The following is a 23939-nucleotide window of genomic DNA, read 5'->3' as shown; positions in this document are numbered from 1 at the left end:
CAATACCAGTATTCATCAAAAGAAAAAAAGAAGTACCTATCAATAAATATAACTATTAAAATCTATTTCAAACACTATTTTATGGCAACCTAAAGTACCTACATACATTTATTATGTTGACCTTTATAAAATATGTTTTGATCATAATATTTTAGAATCTCTCTCAAATTCAACGTTTGTTGGACGTACATTAATTGGAAATGTTTGCCAAGAATATTTTCCTTTTAGATGTATATTTGCATTTCAGCAGCATAAAACTTACACATTAAATTCATTTTCGAAACACATAAACTTTTTTTTTAAATTTTCTTAATACCGAAAATACCGGTATTTTGGATTTTTGAAACTGGTATTTCCGTATCAATAAATAATTGAATACCGGTATTGCAATCCCTACTGATGCTTCATGTTATTACCTCTGATATAAAGACTTTGTGAATAATTATTGCACTATCTTAGAGAAAACTGGCTTGAAATCGAAAACACATTTATTACAAGCCAGGTTTTGAATGTTACTAACTAACTAGAGACCGATTTCTATAAGCTGGCGTACACGTCATCGTGGTTCTTTTATGAACTAGTGGAACTTACTTCCTAAATTCCCCCCACTTCAGCATCTTAACACAGCATTATGTCCGCCCCCCGCCAACTACATCGTCAATGCGACGCTAGCAACGTGATAACGTACAAACTTATAGAAATTTGAGTCTAAATACATATCTTGAAATTATGAGATTCTAAAATAAACATATACAGGGCCGGCCCATGGGTAGGATGAGCTAGGAGACCGCCGGGAGTGGCAAATTTTGAAACTTTTACATAACAGATTTTGTTTAGGAAAAATTTCATAGGTATTTTTTTACATTTTATTGCATTTTTAAAGAAAAGAAAACATCATGCAACACATTTTCCACTACATTATTATGCAATTAAAGTTTAATTGAAAATGCAATAACTCGTAGGTACTAATCTCAATCTTTTATATAGGAACGATTATATCTATATAGATATTCCTTATTTTATATCTCATATTATATTCTTCTGTGATTGATCATGTTGGACGACACATTCGTCTAACACATAAAAAACGCACATGTGTGGATCAATGTTCTCTCTAATTTTCCAAAGGTTATGTGCGCAAAAGACATTGGCTGTGCAACTTTAAAAGGAAATAAAATTTTTGTACGCCACATAACGGTATTTAGACCTACTAAACGAAACAGCTAATTTTTAATAATGACAATAATAAACAACACTATTTAATGTCAATTAATTTATTCAAACATTAATTTATTAGAAAACCCGCTATAACACTTTTTTGAAATAATTAAGATATATATATCGTTGGATTCGTTATTAAAATCTCTACATGAAAATTTTATCGCCTCTTTCAAAAGCCGTTACGATTAACTGTCATTTATGAAACAAAATCAATGTGTCTATCAAATACCGCTATAACACTACTGAAGCATTCAAAAACCTTTTTAGTTCAAAAAGTTTTTATTGATTTTTTCAACATAATGAAAAAGTGTTATAGCGGGTTTTGAAACTCAGCGACACATATATAGAATAACAAAATTAGCGTATGGGTAGCCGGTGTTGCCAGTGTAACTCAGTGTTAGGAACTCATCCTAATGCCCTTACATCCTAACGCTGGTGTAACTTTTGTGCACTCTGTTGTATGTGCGCGCGCTCGGCTAGTTGTGTGCGTGCGCACACGCAGACAGCTTAGGGGGAACACTGGTGTGGATATAGTTAAACATTGAACGCAACTAGTGCCAAAGGTAAGCAGTTTGCTTGTATTAAGCGAGCAATTAGACTGACCTCGTCTCCAGGCGGATGTCTCCAGACGCACTTGGCTCGATGCCTGGTGATGCCGGTGGCCGTCTTGTGATGGTTCAGGCAGAACTCGCACAGGTATAACTGAGGAAGCCGGGCTGCGTCAGCGGGGTACGGAGACTGGTACCACGCCTCCATACAGTACTTCCCCATGCACACAAACCTACAATTTGGAAAATAAGCCATGTCAACCTAAATCTTTAATTATAGTATTCAGCATTTACTAAAATTTTACTTGGACGGTGGTAAATTCATGTTATTTTAAATTTTTGTACGTATCACTCTGTATTCAAAACAAGAAACACGAAGATTTAAATAATTTCATATGCAAAGTCTTGAAACAACAATAATGAAACATAAAAAAATACAATAATGGAAATTATTTTATTCCGCTATTTGTGTGTAATTTCTGCAGTTCGTTTCATTTTATTACAACATTTTTATTAGCTCGTATTCTTATTTGTCCGGTGGTTGTTTATCCAGTACAAATCTTGCAATCGATTTTTAACTAACTTCCCGACTAGCTAGACATTTGAAACTTTTAGAATATATCAGAACACAATGCCAATGCATTCTTTTAATACTTTTAGCCATCTTTAAGTGGAATTGAATTCATTTTCAGTTAATTCTTTTTTGTATGAAAAGTTATTTCGGAATAAATCCGTAATCGAATCCACCATTATTGGTTGCTAAGTGGGTGGTCCTAGCAACTAAATTATTAATATATACGTGCGTTACTATGGAAATCAAAATGACATTTCAGTATTCTTTGTTTTTTATTTACTTCATATCAAGTACAAGTTTGAGCATATTGAGCATAATAATTCAATAGAAAATTTAAAAACGTATATAAAAAGTTCTTTTTATCTTGAGTAATACATTTCAATACACTTTTAATACCTGGTTTAACATTTTTTACTTCCCGTAGTTTACGTCTAAAATATTCAATTAGTCAATTAAGACAATCACTGCTGACCAGATAATTACTAATTAATTACCACATTTAAATATCATGTTAATTATATCTAATGGCCAACTAATGCAAACGCGCCAGTCGCGTATTCAGCACTGAGTTAAAATTATTAAAATAAAAAAAATCAATTTGTTGGAACATTGGACGTAGTGGAAATTGATGACATAGTGGATAGTCATATCCAAGAAAACTTGTCCAATGAAGAAAAGGTGAAATCAAATTATATTCCAACAATAATTTTATAATTTTGTATGATTCCGAAACAAGTAGCAAAGAGTCAATACTAAATGATTACCTATTTAACATTCACCTTGACTTATAATAAGTACTTTAAATATGCTGGGCATGGGGCTAAAAACATCACCCTGTAAAACCCATTGTTATGAAATCAATCACTAACGGCCTCAAATTTGGACCGATTCATGAACGACTTCACGGACGATTACGAACTTGAACTATACACATGGAATGTTCTCCCTCTATATAGAATTGAGATGACTAGACTGCGTCAAAGGAGATTTTAAAAAATGTTCAGTCAAAGCAACTGGAAGGTGTCGGCACTGGATCATGCAGGAATGTAAAAGTTTTTAGAGTAGACCAAGACCTGTCATGGTTTATAGTGCAATTAATGATGATGACTAGAGCTGGCTTAAGGCTATACCTCAGTTGAGGCACGGTCTAAAAAGATCGTGGCTAGGCGATGCGCGGATTGTGGGTGCAAATGACGCATGTCAAACGAAATATAATTTGTCATATAAATCCAACACGTGTCCATTTCTGTTTATTGTTCTATCAGTAACAATAATAATATATTCATTGACGTTTTCTTTTTAAAGTAAATGGGTAACGTTTTTGGTCATCTTTACACGATATAAGAATTAATACGCCCGTCGCCATCACGAAACAAATTGACGTATTTCCAGTTCGACGTTCTATGTCCGAATGGCAGCGAGTCCAAAATTTCGTTGCGCCTATAGATGAAAATTATTTGCCGTTTCACTGATGTATCACCTTGACTTGAAATATATTTATTAATCTAATAAATATAATGAATGGACAAACCTAGTCCCTTTGGACGGAGGCATATTCTTCAGTTCCTCTTCAATTTTATACGCAGCGGCTGCCTGTGCTTCTCTAAAAAGGTTGAGATCATAATTGGAAACGAAGCCTTCCAGCCGAGGTTCTCTCTCTCCTGATCGTTCTGCGTCGCTGATCCCCGCAACAGGACCGGCTGCGCCCTCTTGGTTCGCGTCGCCGCTACTCGACGATTGCGGAGGTTTCCATTTCGATCTCATCTCCTGAAAATTGATAATATAGACGGTGTTTTAGAAAAGTAGGATGAAATTAAAGGTTTTATCCAGGTATCTATAGTTAAAAATATCTACCGTGTGTGGTTTTCTAAGGAGTTTTATACAGTAATAATCGTTATTAGGTGGTGGGTTCACGCTGATGAAAAAAATTAGGTGAACAAAAACTACTATTGTAATAATTTAATACAATTTTACTTTTTAATACAGGTATTTAATTGATACCTACCTTGATTTAAAATATAAAAACTGATAGCCATTATTATTAATGCAATTTAATATGCATTTCATGTTTCACTAGTTAAATTCATCATAATTAAGTAGGATGCCCGTAGCTTAATTGGAAAAGCACATTGACACGAATCCAGTGGTTAAAGGTTCAAGTCCCAAGGGTGTCATATTTGTTAAATGAGATGTTTTCAAATTATGTTATGTTCAATATATAGAATGATACATTCTCAAATCTTGATTGAATAAAAGAAACAGGTAGTTCATTAAATTTACAAAATTGTCAATGTTCCAATTATTGCACTATATCGGACAAAATTTCAATACAGTCGAACTCGGTTATTACGATCTCGGACATAGCGAGATCTCGGATGTAATGAGGAAACATTCGTTGACATTTTGGTTTATGATTTTCTCCATACATTTATTCACTGTTATAATGAGCAACTCATCGGATATACCGAGCTAAAATACTGTTAGTGTGTCGATCGTTTAAAAACATTTCGGACAGGATGCCGCCGGGGTCGGATTACGTTTATAACACTAGTTAAGTGTCTAAGTACCTACCTAATTGGTGTTTTCGCTGACAATAATGAAAAAGTATCCACGTATATGGTTGAAAAATCCAAGGTTTGTGAAGTCCGTAGGTACCTACCAGCGTTCATTACAATAAACAACTTCTTTTATAGTTTATGAATGCCATGCTTGTTTCAGCGATTTTTACGATGGTTTTCAGATTTTATATTTTTTATTTATATTTTATCAGACCTTTTTTCGACTTTTTGTGTTATATGACCGCTCATTTAAAAATACCTATTCTCTGATATAACGAGTCATCATCATCAGGGGCGCGACAACCCGGTGTGGGTCCTGGCCTCCTCCAACAGCTCCCTCCACCTGTCCCTATCCAGTGTGGCCGCTTTCCAATTTGGTACCCCCAGAATATGGCAGTCACTGGCAGCTCCATCCAATCAGCGAATCTTTGGCCTCCCTCTTCTTCTACGTCCTATTGGATTGCTGGACATCACTCTCTTTGCCGGTTCATTGTCATTCATACGGTGCACATGACTTAGCCATCGCAGTCTCCCAATCTCAATTGATTGAACTGCGCTGCAATCTTCGTACAGCCTGTAGAGCTCAGCATTATATCTTCTCCTCCAATTGGTGCCATCCCTGATCGGTCCATATATACGGCGGAGAATTTTTCTTTCAAAGAAGTTCAGGGCTCGTTCATTTCGCAGAGTTAATATCCAGGTTTCCGATGCGTAGGTGAGCACTGGCTTTACAAGTGTCTTGTAAAGAGTGCTTTTAGTTCGGCGAGATATATGCGGGACTTAAAATGTCTTAACAGGGCAAAGTAGCATTTATTCGCAGACATGATTCTCTTGTTGATTTCTTCTGTAATATCATTATGTCGAGTTACAAGAGATCCAGGGTATATGAAACTGTCGACCGTATCAAACTTGTATGCACCAATATCTAACTTTGGTGCGACTTCTCGTGGTGTGACATAGACAGGCATGTATTTAGTTTTTGCCTTGTTTATTTGTAAACCCATTCTTTTGGCAGAGGCTTCTAGTGCTGTGAATGCCTTTTTCAGTGCCAATTCTGATATGGCAATGATGTCGATATCATCGGCATACGCCAGCAGCTGCACAGGCTTAGTAAATATCGTGCCGCTGCCACGGGCATCAATCTTTGCATCCCGTATCGCCTTTTCTAGCGCAATATTGAAAAGAAGGAATGCCAGAGCGTCACCTTGCCTGAGGCCATTCAGTGATATAAATGGCTTGGATATTTCCGCTTCAAGCTTTACCCGGCATTGTACTGGTGTCATTGTCATCTCTACAAGTTTAATTATTTTCGTCGGAATTTCAAATTCTCGCATTGCTTCGTATAACTGGTATCGATTAATGCTATCATAAGCTGCCTTAAAATCGATGAATAGGTGATACGTGTTAATATTGAATTCAGTGGTCTTTTCTAGAATCTGCCTTAGAGTGAATATTTAAGTAACACATAATCTCCCTCGTCGAAAGCCTCCTTGGTAGTGCCCGAGTATTCCTTCTACAATGGGTTCCAGCCGCTGGAATATCAGAATCGACAACAGTTTATATGCAGAGTTAAGGAGTGTCACCCCTCTGTAGTTACTACATTCTAGTTGGTCTCCTTTCTTATGCAGGGGACAAATCAGCCCATCCTTCCACTCCTCTGGCATCTTTTCTGAAGTCCATACTTGGTGGATTAGGCTATACAAATGTTTGAGCAGGCTTTCTCCCCCATATTTGATTAATTCACTCTGTAGGTTATCTATTCCAGGCGATTTGTTTGTTTTTAACCTTGACATGGCACCTTTTACCTCATTTAATGTCGGTGGTTCTTCGTTATCATCCATGCCACTTTGTACTAATTCCTGGTCATGAGTATTAATGTTAGTGTTGCCGGCATCATTATGGGGAGTATTTAAATGTTGATCAAAGAAACCCACCCACCGGGCAAGAATACGGTGCTTTTCTGTGAGTATCATGCCATCGTCATCCTTGCACATTGTGATACGAGGCTTGAAACCCTTCCTAACATTATTTATCTTTCTATAGAACAGCCGACTTTCTTGGGCTTTATAGCGTTCTTGGAGTAGGATCATTTCCTTTTTTAAATAATCACGTTAACGAGTAACGCTTATAACGAGCAAATTCAGTCGGTCCCATCTTCATCTTAATAACCAAGTTCTTCTCTATATATATAATAGTATCACCTATAATACTGATCAATTTTTGATATTGATAAAATTTCCACAAGCTTGAATCACAATAATGTATACGGTTTATATGCAATATATATGGTTTATATGAAATATATTCTGACAACCGAAAATTCACTGAAGTATATTATGGTATAATTTGCAGAATATCTACCAATTTGTTTAATATAGTAAGTTGCACAATACTGGTGCAATTTACTGCAAGATTAGAATGAAAAAGTACACCATCGACATGGGTTTTTGCAAGAAACAAAAACCTCATTTTATTGTAGGTAGCTACTTTATACTACTTTAGATTTGCTTGTCAACTTGCTGATTATAATCATACTGTTGCTTTAGGATTAGTTTGTGGAAGCTTCATTGTTGGCGAAATTGAGTATTTAATGCAATTCAATTTATTTTATATAAAAACATATTTTATGACAGCTAACATTTAAAAATACGGTTTGGATAGTCTAATCTCCACAATTCGGGAGTAATCATTGCGTACCAGATGTTAAATAAATACAAATTCTTCTGAATTAAATAAGTTATATCAATGGATTAGTCTTTTAATATAACCCAATATAATGTATCTTGCACTATGCCAAATAAATAAATATGACTTCAAGTATTAAAATATAAGGTAATGAACTTTGGTTTTTGTCTCCTGAAGATTTCACATATTATTGTCGCTTTCGACAAACCAACCCTAGGGTGACAATGCGTGTACCTTCTTCCCGCATTTCATTCTTCGGCCCAGTTGTTGTGATGTCCAGTCGGCAGCATCGAATTGTCCTAAACCCTACATCTTTGTTATTGCTATTTACGAATTTATGATCAACATAGTGATAAGTCAAGCACACCAAATTTGGAGTTGTTCATAGTTTAACTCTCAAATATAGATATACAGTGTGTACTGTATATCGTAATATGTACATATTCATAAAATACCTTGACTTTGAGCTGATAGTTTCTATGCTCGAGGCTGGGCTGGGTGGTTCGTCGGCTGGCAAGGGCATGCTGCGATTTCCGGCGGGTCTCCTGAAGGGCTCTCACCGTCGCCACTCGCTTCTTGCATTCCTCCGCCGTCGTGTTGTGGTATATCGGACACGCCTCTATCGTGAAATGCTTCTCCAATCGCCCACCTGCAATAATAATTACAATTTACCGCATCTGCACCAATTAATTTTTTTCTATTATATATTATTACAGTAAAACCTCGTTAATAAGAACACGGATAATTCGAAATTCGCCGTAATTCGAAAATTTTTGCAAAAAAAAAAGTCCCTTGAACATTATTTTCATATAAAACCATAGGTACCTTTAATTAAAAATTCGTAATTCGAAAGTCCTGGCATACAAAAATATTCAATAAATCGTAATAAAGTACAATATTTCATGAGCCAGTCATTGAAAATTGTGACAGATTTTTCTTAAAACATCATAAATTACTTATTTTAAAAAGGTAATACAGTATAACCTCGTTTTTACGTGCCCGGAATTCACGTTTTCCCGGCAATTGCGTGTATTTTTTTCAGTCCCGATGTATTTCAGTACATTTAACCTTTTCCACTCGAAATTTTTTTTATAGGTACATACCACCCACTCGAGACTTTTTTCCGTACAAAGCATAATTTCAATATAAAACATTTAATTGGTGAAAAAAATGTAAAAAAAAATATTTTTTTTTATTCTGTAAAATAGATTTATAATGAATATACTGTACTTATTTTTAGTTTATTTATAATTCTTCATTGTGTGGTATTTCACAAAGCAATCTCCAATATGTAATCCTGGCTTATCACAGAATCGTAATGAAATAGCGGTATGTAGAGAAGTGGCTATAAAGTGTAAATCGTCCATACATATAGTTATGACTGTAAATATGATATAAATGAATTGCCTTCAAATACACTTGTAATATAAGCGGCTGTCTCGTAAATTTCCTAAATTAGTTTCGGGCTCATAACAACTCATTCCCAGTGCGGTACACATTATCAAAAGATTTCTCAAAAAATAATAAATCGATACGTAATAATTTTCATTTGACTCATTAGAGTATTTCACATTATATAGGTTCCGAATCGGCATAATATACTAGTAAGTATTGTCATCAAAAACAGTATTCAAATATAAAACTGTAAACTATACGAGACGCCCCTGCGCAAGCGAGAACCAATAAAAAATATAAACACACTTCAAAATCATGCGTGACAAACACTTCACTCTAGTCTGGGAACGTTCAATAAATAAAATTTATGTGACAAAAAAACATTGCTTGCAAGCGACGACCTACGAATAAAAAAAGAGAAGATTCCGATAAAAATACTATGTTGAAATTACGCACGCAGTATTCTTTTGCCGACTTCTTTCTCAGATAAATGTAATAACCTATTATTATTCATTCTAATGATACACCCCTGTTACAGGCGGGCTTCTCCCGGTGTAAAATAATCATTTAGTAGCTCAAGTCGAAACGTAACCATGACCTCTAGAAACGGCTTCATAAAACATCTAATCTGATTCCTTGCTCAACCACGTAAGTAATTTTTTTTAATTTAAAATGTATAAATGATGATGTATGAAAGAGATAATTTTAAGACTAAATATAAGTATTTAAATATAATAAATTTTGCCGCGCTTGCCGGCAACGTAAAAATCCCTGCGCGCCTGCGCCGAGGTGGTCCTCGTGATTCGTCAAATCAAAATCAGGCGATAAAATTTGGCCAATCACGAGAGTCCTTTTTGTTGGACGGCGTAGGTACGCGAGATTTGAAAAAAGAAAAGAAAAGGCAGTAAGCGTCCCCTTTCCGATAGGTACGGACCTGACGACTACAACTGTAAAAATCCCAAATATAATTTGTAAAACTAAAAATTAAGAAAATGTAAAATATAAACAATATCACGTTACGAGCACGAAGGACTGTGTTTTATTTACACTCCAACCGTTTGAATTTTCTTTTTTTTGTGAATCCGGGGTTCGATGGACTCCTGAGCTAGCCGCTGGAACCCCGGGGATCTCAATGGCGCCTGGCAACATGGGGCGTGAAGAATCGCATTAATTCTTCCGAACCCGCGAAATAAAATTTACGCCCGCGAACGCTAAATAAAAGTTTATGATCCAGGAGCCGGAACAACCAAGAAATGGTTAACTAAAAAGCGGACTCCGACGTAACCCTTATCGAAGAAGAAGTGCTGTCTCCAACATCAAACCGGGAGAGCCCTCTGGTGTTCGAAGACAGTCCACATACGGCGCTGACCGCGCCTAGCGTCGTGCTGGAGACCGTAGCACCAGCGCGTCTCCAGTACGACGAATGGCTGCACAAATCCCACCTATGGAGACCAGACACATCATCGACGGTATCCAGCGAGGAGGGCTCGTAGAGGCCACGGCCCACTCACGACGAAAAACGGCGAGCAAAATGCCGATTTTCCTAGGGTATCACTAACATGTGTACCCTAGTCGACCACGGGATGTTCGGTGAGGAGAGAAAAAGGAAACGCGAGGCTAGGGAGCCTCACAAGAGGGCTGAGAAGGCGCGCAAGCTGAGATGAATCGAAGAAGCTGTACGGGCGCAGGCTCGACCACGAGGAGATGAAGCAGGACCAGTCGCCAACCCTCTAGTCAAGGGTGAACGCCGAGTTGCTGTTGGAAGTTTCAGTGTAAACAGTGTAGTTAAAAGTGAAGATAATAATCGTAAATATCCGGAAATTCTTCTAATTACGGATAAAAAGTTAATTAAGGACACACTTTCTGAGCCCTATAATCTTAAGTTCGTTAGTAAGAAAAATGTACATTCTAGTTTTAAAAATAACGCTCCGCAAAGTGACGCCAATTCTTTCCGTTCAAATAAAGTAAATATGAATGAATTCGAAAACATTAACATTAAAAATCGCAAACAATTTTATAAACGGGAAAGACGATATTCTACAGTAGCGCGAAACCTGTTTCAAAGTTACGCCGTGTTAATAATTTGAATCCAAAGAGAAACGAGGAAAATAGTATACTACCGTCCCTATTATTTCTTTACAAATTACCAATCGTAAATTTAACACAGCGAAAACGGAACGGGAATAATAAGGCGTCACTCGACAAAGTGTTAGTTGTTATGTTAAATTTTAATAATAAGTTAAAATTAGGTATAAAAGGATGAAAGTAGAGATTGTATGCTTGTGAAGAAAAAAAAAAAAAAAAAAAAAAATGAGTCAATAAGCCGTAAATTTCTCAACGGGTTTCAATAATAAAAAAAAAAATAATAATAATAAAACGTGAGAGGCACCGTAAATCGGCGCGGCGCGCCTTGGAATAGGATGTCGGGCGCGTAAAACGAAACAACAATTTTTTTTTTTTTTAAATAAAATGGGTTTCACTAAAAATAAAGTTAATTACACAGTTTTAAGTGTACTGATTCAGAAATAAATATAATGAGAGGGTGGAATATTTCAATTTTTAATATCAATGTGATTTATACAGTCAATACAATGTTGCAAAATAATTATGGGTATTAGGGTAAAATATTAAAAGTGATAGTAAGTACCATAAGTACAATGGGAAGATTTTATATAAAATTAGTAGCTATTTAATGTATGGGGTAGGAGTAATTAATAAAGTAAACTCGAATAAATTTAAAGTACAGGAAGTCTAATGAACGAATAAATTACTAAAGAAAGAAAAAGAATAAATACAGATGAAGACAATTTGGAAGCACAAAGGGAGCCACCTCTCGAAGTAAGCGCATCCAAAGGCAGCGTAGCCGAAAATTCATGATACCAAAGCTTGATGGTGTGGAGAGTGCGCACTCTCCTTTCTCGCGCAGGTTCATGGAGAGACTAGGGACGTGACGCCTGAAAGATCGTGAAACAACAAGAGGTACTTCCGAAGTGTAACCATCTATAAAAAAAAAAAAAGAAAGGGAAAAGGATACTTATTGTAAACATCCATCCTATTACCTGTGGGAGAGCCGTGCCGCCGTCAACGAGCCTGGCCGTTGTACCGCTATACGATGCCTTGCCCGCAGTAATAGGAACAGATGGAGACACAGTACCTGTCCATCTATGAGGTGATACTCCAGAGACCAGCAGATCAGTGGAAAACTTTCCACAGGAAGATATCCGCTGCTCGGAACGAGCCTGGCTCAATAGTAACGCCACTACCACGCCCTGGTTGCAAAGGCAGACGACGCCAAACGAGGTACGCTCCTATTGCACCAGAAGAAGAAAAACGTAACACGAAACTATAATTCCGAACGAGGGCCAAACGTCTACAAATGTAGCCCCTAGGAATACAAAAGAAAGATTGGAAAGCGCGAGAGTCAAAGACTGCAGCTTCGCGACCCCTCCGCTGACTAATAAAAACGAATAAAATAACAAGAAAACCTAATTAAAACAAAGTAACACAAAATAAATGTACTACACTGAAATTAAATCAAACTCTGACCTATTCAAAAGTATCGCGAAAGCATTGCTTTGAGCTGAAAATAATAATCCAAAATAAATATAGAAAATAATAAAAATAGAGCTAAAGTATAGAGTTTTATGTTAGAATAGTTAGATTGTAGTTGAATTTTTTTTATATAAACTGTTATCATGCCATGTATTTAACGGATGAACAAGGAATTGGATGGGTGGCCGATGAGATCAGGGCGTACCTTTCGACTTTAATCCAGATGGGGCGAATGATACACCCCTGTTACAGGCGGGCTTCTCCCGGTGTAAAATAATCATTTAGTAGCTCAAGTCGAAACGTAACCATGACCTCTAGAAACGGCTTCATAAAACATCTAATCTGATTCCTTGCTCAACCACGTAAGTAATTTTTTTTAATTTAAAATGTATAAATGATGATGTATGAAAGAGATAATTTTAAGACTAAATATAAGTATTTAAATATAATAAATTTTGCCGCGCTTGCCGGCAACGTAAAAATCCCTGCGCGCCTGCGCCGAGGTGGTCCTCGTGATTCGTCAAATCAAAATCAGGCGATAAAATTTGGCCAATCACGAGAGTCCTTTTTGTTGGACGGCGTAGGTACGCGAGATTTGAAAAAAGAAAAGAAAAGGCAGTAAGCGTCCCCTTTCCGATAGGTACGGACCTGACGACTACAACTGTAAAAATCCCAAATATAATTTGTAAAACTAAAAATTAAGAAAATGTAAAATATAAACAATATCACGTTACGAGCACGAAGGACTGTGTTTTATTTACACTCCAACCGTTTGAATTTTCTTTTTTTTGTGAATCCGGGGTTCGATGGACTCCTGAGCTAGCCGCTGGAACCCCGGGGATCTCACTAACTTGAATTATATCGCATTATAAAAATTTCTGAAAATATTACAAAAAACGACTTTATAGGCGTGCCGCCGCTATGGCGGCACTCGAGTAATACGGGAAACTTATAATGCCGCCGATATGGCGGCACTCGAGTGTTAAGGGTTAATACCCGCATTTACGTTTTTCTTTCCCGCGATTTACGTCGGAAATATTCAAAATATGCGAGTTACGCGCACTTGACAATGATTGGGTCGTGACATTCGAACGATTTTTCAATAAAAATTTTAATTGAATGTTGTTTTTTAATAAAACGTTATTTTTTTAGAAACATAAAATTTAAATGTTCTTTTTTTCAATACCCCCCTTTTACATTTTCCTTCCAATTAGGTTTTTTTCTTCAGTCCCTTAAAAAACGTAAAATAGGGGTTATACTGTATAAATAATCCTGACATTTTATGACCCATTAACACACACGGATTCGGAAATTTCGTAGGCACATCTATGATCGTAAACAAAATTAATAACAAAAAAAAAAAATTTTCAAAATTTTGATATTTTCCCCCCATACACGACATATTTCGTAATTAGATTTTTTTTACGATTTTCGGTCCTCTGGAATTCGTATTAACGAGGTTTTACTGTACCCATCATATTTTGGGTCATCCACAAGTCAATTGAATGAGGAGGTTACATTCTCATTAAAAACAAATATAAGATATCTAGAAAATATTTTGTGGCTGATATTATTGAAGTCAGAGTTGAAATTGTTAGATTAAGGCCTAGCACGCATGAATGATTAATTATCGTACGATCAACAATCGGGGAGTTGTAACTATAGTTCTGTAACGCAACCCTGCACTTGGACGACCGAGTTGAAAATTTGTGTTCGGAAATAAAATTCTACACCGATCCGAATCGGCTGCGGGAAATGGGAAATGGGCAATGCTTTCAAATGAGAGCATACAAATGGACGATGTCATCGTCGGCCGAGTGCACTCACACAAGCACACACAAGTGACGCGAACGCACACATTCATCGAACCGCTACAAAATCCAAGTTTGACATTTCTATATATCGATGCGCATTGGCAAATTTCGTTCCATGCGCATACCTATCCCATTTTTTCAGTTTTTTTCTGTATAGTTTAATAATATATACACCTATGTTTTAAAGTAGTTTGATAATATATAAAAAAACGACGACGACGAAAAGAACTATGTTTTGATACTTTATATGTCTGCTAATAAGCTGTCAATAGACATTCTGGTGTATTAAAAAAACTTCTGAGGGTATGCTCTTAAATCTTTGTAGGATTGGTAGAATTGACCCTTTATTAGTCTAGCACTTATTATTGGATGCGATGCACCCACTATCTTCATTTTCATTTCTTTTGACGCAATTTTAGAAGAAGGGCAAATATGCGAGCAACCTCTATGAAATCCATTTTGACGTTTGTTATCGCGCCGGCAATTATTCGATGTGCGCGCATTGCCCCCAATATAAATCGGGCTCTGCGCGCTCAAATAAATAATAAATTGATAAGCGCGCCGATAATACATTGGATCATGTGCGAGCAACCAACTATTGTCTGACTGCGAACGGCCGATTATTTAAACGTTCATGCCAGACCTTACATGTTATAAAAAATTAAAAATATTACACAGCGGTTCATTGAGATTTTGAAGTGGACGCATTAACCATTCCTATTTTTATTTTCATAACCAGCAGCTTACGTGAAAGCAAATTTCAAATTCATCATGAAGAAACCTGTGTGACATCGTCAAATCACTTGATTCGTATTGCATCACTTACGGCCTGCCACAGAAGTGAGAAAAAGAGAAGATGAAGAATCCCTGCGCTTTAAACTGAGTCATAGTTTCCTCTCACAATAGCATAGTAGGCTCTGTCCACAGCAGGAGAGTTGTTTGACGTTGAGTGCAATGAGTACACAAAAGAACACCAAAACTTATCACTTACACGATGAATGGGAAATTGAGTATTTCTTTGTGATGGTTATTTAATTTGTAATGTCGTTATACAATACGATAAAGCATGAAAATGGGAGAGTATGATATAGGTATCACTGCCATACTCTCATTAGTTTTTAAAATTCAATTAAACCGTGCCTACACCAAGCCATAATAGTTCAGGTATGCTATGGATGATCTCACAAAAATAGTGCGCACTTTTCACTGTCATAATTATTTGTTTTCGTTGAATCAAGAAAACATAATATTACAGATGGTGTTAGTTAGTTTTTTTAATTCATCAAGCCCTGCCTAGACCAAACCATAATCGATAAAAAATATTCTTCTATCTATAAAATATTTAAAATTATGTATTAATTATGTAGTAATTAATTACATAATTTTAGATATTTTACAGATAAACATGTATTTTTTGACTATTATCTACTATGGCTTGGGTTAGGCAAGGTATAACTGAATTTTAAAAACTAACAAACATTATCTACACATTGTAGTCTTAGGCCGTGTCCACACTGGCAACAAGTTGCTGGCAACCTCATTAAATTTCACGATAATTATCAAAATTTGTTTGACCAAAAATTGTTTTAATCGAAATTTAATGAGGTTGCCAGCAACTTGTTGCCAATGTGGACATGGCTTTTGGTCAATGAAAACAAATACGTTTGACTGATAAAGTTATGGTGCATTATTTATGTCGGATCTTAACAGCCTACCTCCAGCCTTCGTCACTGCTAGACATACTGGTAGTGCCCGATAAGTGAGATTGTACTGTAATTGTATAATTTGGTTGAATTATTTCATAATGATAAGTTCCTTACTGAGGTGGCCGAGTGAATCACATCCGGGCAGGGGACACCGAGGTTCTTGGTGCTTGTCAAGGGCCGACAGGGAAGTGGGGGAAGTAGAGGAGGAGGTGTTGGCGATGCGGCGTTCCAAAATAGGTCCGATGCCCCCCCGGCCCTTCACTGGACACATCAGGGCAGGGGGACCTTTACTCGAAACTGTTGCTCGCTTCACAGGACTCTTAGATGCTGATCTGAAAGTGGGAATAACATTGTATGGTCAGTTCTTCAATTTTATTACATGGAATCTTCATTTTATCGTGTTTTTTAAATTAGATACCAACAGGAGGATCCTTTCCCTGTATGCTGAGGCACAGAACGGCTAAATTGATTTTATATTTGTTTTTTATTGCAAAAATAAGTCACGCGCAAAGTACAGGAGGTAGCATTTAACCAAAAATACAACATTATTATCATAAATTGAGGCAATTACAATATATATTTTTCTTCATTTATCTATCTGTCTATCTGTAACACATGAGAAAAAACACATTTAAATGTATAGGAGAGAGCGAGACAGGGAAAGACATATTAAAACGGGTAAGGTGAATGACAACATACACGTAAACGCAAATCGAGGTATGATTTATTTTAATCGGGTCGTGAAAGAAAACCAAAATGATAGGATTTCGCAATGCAAATTAACTTGTAGCAAACTTCACGTTGTTTTAATTTGCATCTTTCAAAAACTGCATACATTTATAACAAAATTTTATATTCATTCATCTGTCAATTCCATAAATCATGAAATGTGCAGATATTGCCAGATAAACCCTGAAACTTGTATTTGTCATAAATGAATATTATGAACAATCACATAAAATCGCACAAACCATACAAGTAAACAATGCAAAAAAAGTCAACACTAGATTTATTTTCTAGGGGGCAGCACTGGGATACAAACGAATGGCATAATTATTTTTATAAGTAGAATATATGGGTGAACAATTATTATTGTTATTATATAAAATTGTAAGAATGAACTGAATGAATGAAATGTACAAATGAACAAGATGTCAATGGCGATAATGTACAGAATATCATATCTTTATGGCTAATAATCCAATCGCACTACAAGAGGTACGGAATTGCCATCAACTGTTGTAAAACAAAAAAAATCATAATGCCTCGTTAACTATAGTCCTAGCTCTTCGGTAAATGCAAAATCATTTTTCACTCGTAAGTGGAGCATATTAAGGGTTTTAAGAAACGAGACCTCGTAAGTGACATTTTGTTCAAAATACTAAATATTGGTAGTATCGGCCATCTACCGACGAAAGTTGAAGTTCTTAAAAAAATATTTAGCTCTTAAAAACGTTCGAAACGACATCTCGTATCTACTATGTGAACTATTTAACTAATGATAACTCATAAATGCATATTTTTTTGCCGCCAGCCACCTGTCAGATGCGTGTAAGTAATCCTCTTACTATATACATACATTCACTATTGTTGACAACCAGTGGCGGCTCGTGGATATTATATCTGGGGGTGCTGCGGTTGATTAAAAATAAATGATTATTTGGATTATATTTTACTATTAACATCAAAATTATAAAATTAAATATTATAAGTGTTTTTATTTCATTATAAAATTGATTCTTCTGTCTTTTTTCTTTGAAAGAAGGTCTATCCCCTTTTAGTTGATCTCGACATCTGTCGCGACTCGCTAGTAGCTCAGAGTCTTTGTCCCGACAACGTTCGCAACACGAAAATAGTATCTTCGTATTAGTATTACTGTATAAGCGGTAGTACCAGACTAAGCTCTGAGCGGCGAGCCCCGCTCCCTGCGCCCCCCAGTAACCAATTCGAGCATATTCTATCGAAAAATGGTACTGCATGAAATCACCCGATGCATCACTTTCATCGCGGTTATGATAATTATTATTGGATGTATCGGTGCTTGGGCAAGCTTAACACGCTTAAATAATATTGATATTTTCATATAATATACATAAATTTATGTATATTATAATATTACATTTTTCTCAATTTGCTTGGGGGTGCTGCAGTTCCGCAGTACATATGGACGAGCCGCCACTGTTGAAAACACACTGATTTGTAATATCAAATACCGAACACATAGTTTGCAGGCAGATTTCTAAGGGGTAATAAGGTGCATGCGCGAGTTACGATACGGTAACATCTGCTATCGCCCAGCCTCTCTCACCCAATTCTTGCCTTAACCTCCACGTGGTGAAACCTGGTAACTCGACCAGCCCTGGAGATCGGGCAACCAACACCGATGGATAGGGTAGTCAGGGCTAACGGAGAAGAGAGAAATGGCTTTCCGATATTAGGGGGTTAGGCGTGGGGCTAACGACCTCGCCCTGTAAAAACCATTTTTACGAAACCAACCAGAAACAGCTTCGGACTTGGACTGATTCATGAATCTGGCTTATGGAAAAAGGATAACGAACTCATACAATAATAAATACAAGGCAGACATTACTAGAGAAGACCTGGACGGCCGAAATTGGGATGGCTGGACTGCGCTATGGGAGATTTAAAAATGCTCGGTCAAAGCAACTGGAGAGTGTTGGCGCTGGATCGTCCAGGATCGAGGAAGTTTTGGAAGGAGGTCAAGACCTGCCAAGGGTTGTAGTGCCATAAATGATGATAAATGAGTGTGCAGGCGAGTTTTTTCCTTCCATTTTGTCACGAGGTCTCGTTTCTTAACCCTCGATATGTACCTCCATAGAGTAGAGGGTATATTATAATTTGATTGTTAGCTACAGGCCCGAACCATTGAGTCTGGATCAAAAAAAAATTGTTTCAAAACAATTGAATGAGAAATATACATGTTCAGTATTGAATGCTACATTCTTAAATATTGTGAATAAAAATATATATATAAATATATATAGTATAGTTTTTTTACATATTATATTATATTGTAATAAAAACCATTATCTATTAAATTTCTGTGAAAGTCATATCAAAGCGATAATATTATTGGTGTATGTATACCAAAGATGTCGAGTATTCTTCCAGATGGAGCCTTCTGTGGTTTCCAAAAATCACTGAAACAATTTCCGGTTTGACGTACGTACCATTTATTTATGGAAAAAAGAAACATCATGGTGCACAATCCTGAGTTTTTATGAAAATTATGTAGTGGTCACAGTGCTTGTCCAGAAATTTGTACGTATGCAGTTTGCCGTATGATAGTTCACTGTGAGATGTTGTATCGGAAACTGATAGCCGTCCGTGTAGCATTGAGATCAATTTCATGTCTAGACAAAACACTTGAAAATAAGTAATAAAAGTCACCGGAATACGAGGAAAAGACAGAAGAAAATAGGTGGGTAAGTAAATTGGAAATACAATCGTATCGTATATATTTATATAAAATTCTGAATGATTCGAAAATAGGTTGGCAAGTAGATGCTAGTACGTATCAATATCGTACAATATTTGTGTGTTTGTTTGTTCGTATTTAATGCGCTGCCATACCGTTCATCCAATTGCGATAAAACTTTGTTAACTTATTGCTTGCACTTGCGCGAAGATTATAGGCTCATAGGAAAATCATCTTTTTCTTCTACTCGTATGCGCTCCTGTACCATTTATCCGATTGCGATGAAACTTTTGTCAGTTGTTGTGCGCACACCTGCGAAGGTTTCTAAATTAGTATTATATAAAATACAAAGTTTGTTGTTTGTTTGTTCTATCTAATTTTTAATTTTTTACTACATATTGATACTATTAATAATACATTAATAACATATTGCCATATTGTATTACACAGATATTTTAATATTAAAAAGATAATTACTTATTATTATTTTTTAAATATCTAAGATAAATGTATCTATCAATGAAGCGACCCTGTGCGAAGCCGGGTACTTCAGCTTGTATTTAATAATAATGACAACACAAGAACGCCCTTCAAACCAAACCCGCCTAGCACCACACTCGGTCTTAATCAAGCGTATCATGAGGCACTATGTATTATGTGAAGAATCTGTACAGTTGTTTATGCCTGGTAATGTCCCAGGAGCAGTTACTAATAGTAATAATAATGACAGCGTTACTATCAAATATTTGATGCCAATCACTATCAAAATAATGTTCTTATTTAATCTAATAAAATAGCCCACAATGGCCGAGCAGCTAAGCTTCAGGCCTATAATGTCATTCGAATCCTGGGTCTGGCAAAAATTCAAATGTGTGTTTGGACCCAGCGTATGAACCTAATGGGTTAAGCATCTGACTTACTAAACAAGATCCACATAGGATTGTAGACTATAAAGTTGGAATATTACTATCTGCAATGCTTCACGGACGACATGTCATTATTTGATCTCGATGGTTTTCAGTATGAGAAGTACGCAAACTATGATACGGCAAAATATAATAATATGTACAATTTACATGTAACTGTCGCAGTGATCCTTTTTGCCATTACTTTCATTCGATTAGGTTACATCTCTATATAATAAGGTTTTGTTCAACATCTTTAGTGTATAATATGTAAAACCACATAATATGGCTGCATTTTTGGAATTGTATGTTATTTTCTTACGTAAATGTGGTATCTGAGGCGCAATTCTCGGACAGCCTTAAGGTTTCATAGAAAAAGTCATTATGGAATAAAGGGAAAAATAAACCAATTAACCACTAATCACCACATGTAAGTTGAAGAAGCCGCACTGCATCGTCATTAAGTAATCAAAATGAAGATACCTTTTAGCAGGACCAGCCTCAGGATCGGAATCAGAGTCACTGTTGACGACCCGACCGACCACGTGCCTGGACTTGCGGGCACTGGTGGAGCGGGTCAGTTTACGGGTCACATTAACGGTAGGGTTTGTATTGCTGGCGGGTTTCGTGTTTTCCACATCGGAGTCCGTCCCCGGAGCTGCCGTACCTGCCGTCGACTCTTTCGTCGGAGTATTCTGGAAATGATTGCAAAACAATATGTTAGAATATCAAGTTGGATTTACTCCACGTGCATCAGCATTTATTCAGTGATCAATTAATTAGATAGAATTTGATGTAAAATTAACTAAATATTTATATATTAAAAAACAAAACTATGTCCACAATGTTTTGTTAAATAAATCAGAATTCAGGACGTTCACAACATGAGATTTAAATTTTAACTGACTATTCAAACAAATTGAATAAAACTATATGCCTATCTTGTGATAGCAATTAATATTACCTCACAATAGAGATGAAAATAAATAAAAAACATAAACAATGTTATAGGATAGGGGTGACGAACCTATGACATGCAAGATGATTTTCAAGAATAAGCATTACATTTAATTATATAATTACATAGGTCGGTCCTTAGTGCTTAATGCTTGAAACCACTGTAGCGAGAGAATGCCTCATATGATCGGAACAATTCTCGTGTCAATGTGTGCGATAAGAACTAAACTAATTTATACATTAACAATTTCATTTATACCCACAAAATGTGACTGCACCAAATAAGAAACAAAAACTTGATGAAGCTATAGATCTACCATCGTAAGTCGTCAGCCGGTCGAATTTGAAACTAAAATTGTCTATCGAGGATAACTTTGTCACAAACGCCATTTGATTTTACAACATGTTTCTCGAATTATGGATTGCACTTGCGTTTATCTAGCTCTCATGGCGTCAAAATATCAAAAACATTACATTTAGTGTTGATAAATAAAATATACCTATTAAAAAAAGAGATCAACAAGTAAAAAATAAGCTTTTTTTTTTAAATAAGGAATGTACCTAATACATAATTTTATATTTGATATAGTATTTTATAATCGAATGAGTGTTTGTTGCTAATTTAGGTACTTTTCGTGCTCGCAAGATTTTTATTGTTTCTACATTTGAAAACATAAAAAGAGCATTTTAGATTAATAATAAACGAATGTGACCTTTTAATATTTGACATTATTCGATAGCTACTTAGCACCAATTATTTGGTAAGTAATAAAAGTAAGCGATATTTTAATATAATCAACAACGAATTATAATGTCTCCACGAAGAAATGAATGCAGACGAAGCGCAATTCGAAAATAACTCCGCAGTAGCGTTTACTGATTGGGCGTTATGACAAATTTATTCCAGACTGAGTCAGCGTGCAGAATTCGGGATATATATTGTGTTATTGAAAATACAGAAGAAATAAATATAGTGCATAATGGAAAGTAGTTCTAAAACAGTTCGTGGGAATGCCAGAGACATCATTCTAAAAGTATGGCAATTCTGTGATGACGAAAAAAGACAAAAAGAATTGATTATTCCTATCGATAATGGAATACAACAGACAGCCGCCATGACAGGTAAAGATTTATTTTCAGTGTTACCAAGTTGCATTTATATTACAACGCAAGTTATTTGTTGTTTTTTAGTTTTGTTCAAAGTTATGATATAAAAAAAATCTTAATGTCGGATATCAATATAAATTAATACTTACTTATTATTTGTGTATGTAAACGGATTTATAAAGAAATTTAGTATATAAATTAAACTGATATTTACAAGTTCCAATTCCATAATATGACCTCGACTGGTTTTATTTATACCGTAAATGGTCCTGAGAGTGACACAGAATCGGATGATAGTCTATCTGGAATTGAACCATTATAGTAGTTATATAATTTCTACATTGTTTGTGTAATTTATAGTTATCGTGTTTTATTTAAAATTCCATTGATGTTGATACTATTTTACTGTCTTTAGAGTTAATATAATTTATTTTCGCTTTTTTTATTATATTTTTTCACAATACTACTTTATATTTTCCAACTATGCATTTCTTCCTCGTGGTTATAAAAAAAGTAACACGTTTTTATTTTGATTGTGTTCATTTTTTATTTTAATAATATTTGTACATAAATATACTACCAATAAAAATTTATAAATAACCATTTTTTTGATAGTTATGGCAACATTCTCAATGTCATACTAGCGCCCTTGCTGAAATGCCAATTTATGATGGTAGATCTAGTAGTAGTAATTCTGGCAGACAGTTTCAAAATTGGTGGACCGAAATGTATGGCGTAATTGAAAAAAGTGATAAAGCTACATGTCTGCTATGTTCTGTGAGTGGTATCTAGAACATCATTTTTTAAAAGAATTTTTAATTCCTCATAAAAAAAATGTTCGGCACGTCAGAGTTGAAAAAGAATATTTGGTAAATTTTGGCACACGTACATGAAAAGGTTCGCCAACCCTGTTATAAGATGAAATTTATAAAACAAAATTCACAGAACAACACTGAAAATGTCTATGTCTCTGGGGAGCGCATTGGCTAGTCTCACACCCCTCGCTAATGTTGCCTAATATGCTGAACACGAGAAAATGGTTATGATCCAGAAGAGGTCATGGCTGCGAGCATGTAGGTAATTATGAATGCTATGTTTTGTCAAGAAATCAAAATGAATATTGACTTGAAAGACGCGAAATCTGCTCTAGGATAAATAACACGTTACTAAATCCGCTCTACATAGCCGACCAATCAGACGTCACGATTCAAACCATGATTTTTAGCATACGTTTAAATCGCTATTTAAACATCACCACTACTAGCATCAACATCATAATAAATGCACAAAATAGTTTATCATGATTTACTCGAAACTCAAAAAAACCTTGAGAGTGGGTTTAGTGACTAACCGACTCATATGCCATGCTCTTAGTTTATCTATCAATACAGCCATTTATATATATTTCTTACTTGAACTGGCAATCCAAAATTTACGTTGAAAAAAATTACTGACTGATTGAGATTGTGACGATTTGT

General features: G+C 35.7%; 1 protein-coding gene across 1 annotated transcript in view; it reads right to left on the bottom strand.

Moving 5' to 3' along the window:
* chm (lysine acetyltransferase chameau) overlaps positions 1-23939 on the bottom strand; it is a 110540-nt gene that overhangs the window by 81291 nt on the left and 5310 nt on the right. The window contains exons 3-7 of the mRNA XM_085960274.1: positions 20881-21092; positions 16168-16385; positions 8042-8235; positions 3875-4110; positions 1825-2002 (exon numbers count right to left, since the gene is read on the bottom strand). Of these exons, the coding sequence (XP_085816400.1) occupies positions 1825-2002; positions 3875-4110; positions 8042-8235; positions 16168-16385; positions 20881-21092 (1038 nt within the window). The remainder of the gene's footprint in view (positions 1-1824; positions 2003-3874; positions 4111-8041; positions 8236-16167; positions 16386-20880; positions 21093-23939) is intronic.

The sequence above is a fragment of the Rhyacophila brunnea genome, unplaced genomic scaffold, assembly GCF_057557595.1.
Source record: "Rhyacophila brunnea isolate RB1 unplaced genomic scaffold, BYU_Rbru_1.0 scaffold_11, whole genome shotgun sequence".
NCBI classification, from domain to species: Eukaryota; Metazoa; Arthropoda; class Insecta; order Trichoptera; family Rhyacophilidae; genus Rhyacophila; species Rhyacophila brunnea.
This window is presented reverse-complemented; position numbering and strand designations above follow the sequence as displayed.